The sequence below is a fragment of the Bidens hawaiensis genome, unplaced genomic scaffold, assembly GCF_021521415.1.
Source record: "Bidens hawaiensis isolate Kalapana, Puna unplaced genomic scaffold, B.hawaiensis_p1.1 tig00055896_1, whole genome shotgun sequence".
In the NCBI taxonomy this organism is placed as follows: Eukaryota; Viridiplantae; Streptophyta; class Magnoliopsida; order Asterales; family Asteraceae; genus Bidens; species Bidens hawaiensis.
The window spans coordinates 63,208-68,400 of record NW_027500071.1 but is presented as its reverse complement, the minus strand read 5'-3'; the positions used below and the strand labels follow the sequence as shown (position 1 = coordinate 68,400).

At 34.2% G+C, this 5,193-nt stretch overlaps 1 protein-coding gene across 1 annotated transcript; it reads right to left on the bottom strand.

The window, feature by feature from the left end:
* Nucleotides 1-339: 339 nt before the first annotated feature.
* LOC143601209 (uncharacterized) lies at nucleotides 340-2,551 on the bottom strand. Its single transcript, XM_077078678.1, has 4 exons — nucleotides 2,230-2,551; nucleotides 1,201-1,522; nucleotides 888-1,108; nucleotides 340-794 (listed from the first exon to the last, which is right to left on the bottom strand). The coding sequence occupies exons 1-4, from the start codon at nucleotides 2,549-2,551 to the stop codon at nucleotides 340-342; spliced, it is 1,320 nt and encodes a 439-aa protein (XP_076934793.1).
* Between the last annotated feature and the right edge of the window lie 2,642 nt (nucleotides 2,552-5,193).

The window sequence follows — 5,193 nt, the reverse complement described above, 5'->3', positions numbered from 1 at the left end:
AAATTTCATTTATGAAATGAAGTTATGGATTTATGAATTACATTTGGTCTTTTTGCGTTTTTTTTCGATAATGATAGTTTATATACATATATTTAGAACTAGTTTGAGACCCGTGTGTTACACGGGCAATAAATGAAAATTTAAATATTTAAACATTAAGAAAAATACAATCAAGAACACATTTGTCATATATTGTTAATATAATTACAAATTACATTAAAATTTCAAGAATTAAAAAAAAACATTACACAAGTATTTTATAAATAAGAAAAAATTTCCTTGTACACAACATTTGCTGTGGATTGGTCAGATTACCTTGTTTATCAAGAATCAGAATCCTTAGCCCACTCCTGCTTGTAACTCTTGACAACGCGACGTATAGTTGTTTATCAATAACGAAGTAATTCCACTTGAAGCAACAGTTAGGACGATTTCGCCTTTTGATCTTATGGCAGTTGATAAGGTCTTCCATAAGTACGTTTTTTCTGTTCCACCATACCCATATACGAAGAACACAACCCCTTTATTCGGTTGAACAGCCATCAATATACGATCAAAAACATTTTTTTGCTCATTAGTAACTGAATTAAATAGAGTTTGGAACTCTAATTTTTGCAAGTTTTGATCGTATGCCAAATCTTCTTGAATCAAACTATTAGATGCAATAGATATATACTCGGCATCGGGGAAAGGCATGGTTTGATATTTTCTTAAGCTTGAGTTGTTGCGTAGCAAGATTTTTTCAATCTCAAATAAAGTGAGGTTCTTGATTTGATCTTCGGTTAGCGATAACTCTGTTAAAATAGAATAACGAATTAATTTCCAAATATTAATGACTATATATATAGATATAAAGATTGTAAAACTAACTACCAAAGTATTAATACCTGGTGACTTTAAAAGACGTCGTTGGTTGTAAAGAATGTCATCAGAAAGCCATTTACAAGTATTTATCCAGACATGCTCTGGTCTAGAAAGGCTGTCAGTTGACAACATTGTAGCGAACAACGCGCGTACTCCGTGACCCAACGATGAATGGCTTGCCTCTTCAATTGCCTCAATGTATTCTTGATCATCTTCTAACAATCCAAGAGAGTAGCAGGCGTCTCTAAACGAAGGTGAAGACGACCGTTAACGGTACGGATGTCTTCGAACGATTGTGGACCTTTAACTCTATTCAAAAGAATTCGTCAGAAGTACGCTTCCCCAGCTGCAGGAGACACGGTATGAATTCTTCCTATGGAAAACCCCGATTTTCTTCGTTCCCAACGATGGGGTTGAGCATGCCAAACAAATTCAGTAGGTAATTCAACGTACGTCAATTTACGCGCGCTAGCATACTTTTCGTTGCACTTCATCCAACCAGTAAACATGGAAGAGAAGACGCTCTCAACTTTTTCCAAGACATTATCAAGATCATCATCCGCACCATAAACTACATGTTGTTGTCCAGGAAGATGGAAAGGTAGGAGAGTAACAGAAGGCATCCTGTAATGGACATCATAGCCGAAAATACGCCAAGCTGCCTTGGAAGTAGATAAATAAAGACAATCATAAAATTGTTTGATCTCATCGACCTCTGGTTGTTCCACGTTTGCTTGTGTTTCGTTTTTTGAAAAAAAAAACAGTAGCTCGATCAGGTCCTTTGTTGATGTATTTAAACAAATACTTTATAGATGACGCCTGATTGCACCATTCAACATATTGCTTGATATCGTTTTAATAGGTACTTGTTGTAGGGGACCACACTTCTGTTATCTAATTGAATGTCTCCTTTTTGAACAAATTGACCTGAATCGCGTCTTCTATACTGGGGATAACCTTGTGAATCGACAGATGTTGCATCACGGAAATTCTTTGGGAAATTTTTGAACATTTGTTGTCAAACATGCACGATCAGGTCGGATTATGGGCACCACATGGACTGTGAATCATCAATTCACTCACAAGTTAATGTAATTCAGGGCCTCATTCTTATCAGGAATCTTCGCAGAAATAAAAGGGTCAACGTGTTCTACATCGGGAAGCTTATGATCGGCATGCATAAATAAGCACATATGAGCATGAGGCAAACCACGCTTTTGAAACTCGATTGTATAAACAACTTCATGAAAATTTTTGTTTATAAGTAAAAACATTAACGGGTTTCAGTTATATGTTTTTATAAAAAACGTAATCTATATTATATTAGAAAATACGATGAAAGAAACATATGTAAATGATTCATACCTGCTTGTACTTTGCCAAGGACCGCCTTATCCTTCAGGTCTTTTAACAAGGCATCAAGCTTGATTTTAAACAATATGCATAAGATGTCGGGCCTATCCTCTGAGTTAAGAGTGGTGTCTTTAAGAAATCTTGTCATCTCGGGCCACTTTGGGTTGCACATTACTGTTATAAAAAAATCAGGGTATCCAAACCATTTGCACAGTGTCATAGCATCCAGGTAGTTTTGAGTCATATATCGAGCACCTCCTGTAAATGACGAAGGTAATATGACGGTGCGTCCCACTTTTAAAACACCGGATGTTCCCTGGTCTCTTAGATTCATGAGGTTCTTGTACGTTGATGATCTTAGTTTTTTCTGTTGACTACGTATAAAAAAAAAAGCCTTTCGCTTTCAATCATCGTATACGCGTCAACTAAAAACTGTTGTAACAACCTCCTTGAGTTTAAAAGAATTGAGAACTGATTGAGCCTATCTTGAATCCTAAAGGAGAACCATTCCCTCATTGTAGTAAAAGGCCGTTTGCTGTCATCACCCTCGTTAACAACTCTATGATATATGTCAACTCGATAGCCATCTTCACCGTTAATAAATATGATTGGATATTGAAGAGGGACATATGAAGGATGTAACTCACTTATAGGTATTATTTACAGCCCATGGTAGTTACAAGAATATCACGAGGCTGAAGGGAGTCAGAAATGTCTCCTACGATTAAAGCTGCAACCTCAGATGTTGTTGGTAGGTTGTAAGTTCTTCCATCCTTTTGTCGATTTGCAATAAGACGTAGTTTTAAATCAATATGAGGGTTCTCTTGCAAAGAATCTCTTGCCATTCTATAAGTCTTAACTAAAACATTTTGTGAATCTAACATTTCTTTCAAACGTTGAATAATCTGAAGATCCATTGCTTTTGCAGCCTCAGTTGACATATTCTTCGAGTCACTGAAAAACAACATGAAACACATAAATATGAATATATGCCCAAATTCTCAAAAATGTAATATCGCATGGATAAGAAAGTGACGTGGTACTAAAACAAAGAAAGCATGTGTGATACTTGTAAGTGCGATTATATACCCAAATATTTTTTGTCGGTTTGTTAGCTCGTTGTCGGTGTCATATATGTACAACTGTGAGAATTTGGCTTTGCATCCAGGTTCAGGTTGAAGGCTCCCAATCGAATGATAATTTTGACCACTCAACCTGAATACAAATGGACCTTTTCCTCGATTAATGGCTGTATCGATTTTACCTCGCATTGAAGTAAAATAAAACATCGAGTTGTAACGTCTAATGTTTTTCAAAAATTATTTGCTAGTTGCGTCAATGCCTCGAAATAGGTTTTCATACTCAGGGTTGGATGGGATATATTCTGGTAATTCGACCTTCCCGTAACGGCAACAAAGCGAGTAACTTCCTTTTGCGTTTTTGTTTTGTCCCCTCTTCGCTTCATATTTCCAAAGTTTTGCATGACATATCACACATGCAACATTTTGATCATCATGATCCAAGTAATCTGATTATAATATTATAAAGTTAATAAAATAATGTAATAAACAAACTATATAAGGAACAACGTAAGTAGTAGTTTTTTACCAACCTTTAGACACGCCGGAATAAATATCAACAACAAATACTTGAGGCTGTTGATTTGACTCATCTGTCGTTTGAGAAGACTGACTTGTACTTGAAGACTGGATATTTGATGTGGTTGATATGTTTCTACCCCTTTTCATATCCATTAATGTTTTCTCGATCTACGATTATCTTGTGAGACGGAAACATCAATCTGAACCCCTAGAGTGCGAATAAATAAGAAAGGAATACTTAGTTTTAGTGATTATAAGTGATGATTGAAGTTGAGGGGAGTAATTATGTTACTATTGTTTATATGTTTGACATATGCAGGAGACTGGCGTAGAGTTGATGGTTGAATGCCTGATGACGGTGAGAGACCTTTTTGTTTCTTGTTGTCTAAATTTAGCTTTTGAACCTTTCGGGCATGTTGAGCATTGGAAATACCCAATATATTACCTATATGTTTTTATTTGCATGAAAAAAGCAAATGGTACATTGAAACTCAGCAGTGAGTATAATAAACTGTTACGTAAAAGAAAAGTTACTAACCATTTGTAATGTCTTCAAAGGTCTTCTTGCATTTATGACAGCTAAAGGCCAAAAAAATAGAAGTTTAGATTTATTATATTTAGAATTCCTAAATATTTGAATTTGTATGGAAAAAAGTAGATGTTAAATGGATAACCAATAGTGTGTATAATAAACGGTAACGTAAATTACTAACCATTGGTAATGTCTTGAAAAAGTGTTCTTGTGTTTTCGACGGCTAAAGGAAAAAAATCACAGTTTAAGTATAGCTCATATTTTTTGTATTAAGATTTAAGTTAGTGATATTGGCTTCGCGTTGTTTAAATATAGATCATAATTAACAAATAAGTTATTGAAAGTGATAAAGTATTCTTAGTAGGATATAATATAGAATTAATATCATTGGCAATGTCATGAAAATGTCTTCTTGAAGTTCCAACTACAAAAGACAAAACATAAACAAAAAAAAAAGTTATTTGCAATAGTAAGTATTCAAAAAAAATATATATTCGTATTTTATTTGTGAAAATTAGATAAAAAGATTTTGTAATATAAACTTTTGTTGGTTAATGTAAAGTCAAATAGGGTACTCCTAGTTAATGTAAAATAAAGAATTCTTAGTAGGAAAACATAATAATACTATTTATTGTTTACCAATTTTGTGATATAAACTTTTGTTGATTAATGTAAATACAAATTTTTTTTTTGAAAAATAAACTTCATTAAAACACCGAGCAAGACCTCAAATCAAGGACTGCTCCGAACACAGATTACAACATATACAACGGGTATTTAACCCAATCATTCCACTCTATCCTTTTACAATTCGATCTATACTTCAGCCACAAAAACGCCATA

Bases quoted from the DNA above. Each gene is read 5' to 3' on its own strand.
- LOC143601209 (XM_077078678.1), bottom strand. From the start codon at position 2,551: ATGAATCTAAGAGACCAGGGAACATCCGGTGTTTTAAAAGTGGGACGC. The intron at 1,523-2,229 runs GTATGAATCATT...CTTCCAAGGCAG, and splicing joins CCTTGGCAAAGTACAAGCAG to CTTGGCGTATTTTCGGCTAT. The intron at 1,109-1,200 runs GTACTTCTGACG...ACCTTCGTTTAG, and splicing joins TCTCCTGCAGCTGGGGAAGC to AGACGCCTGCTACTCTCTTG.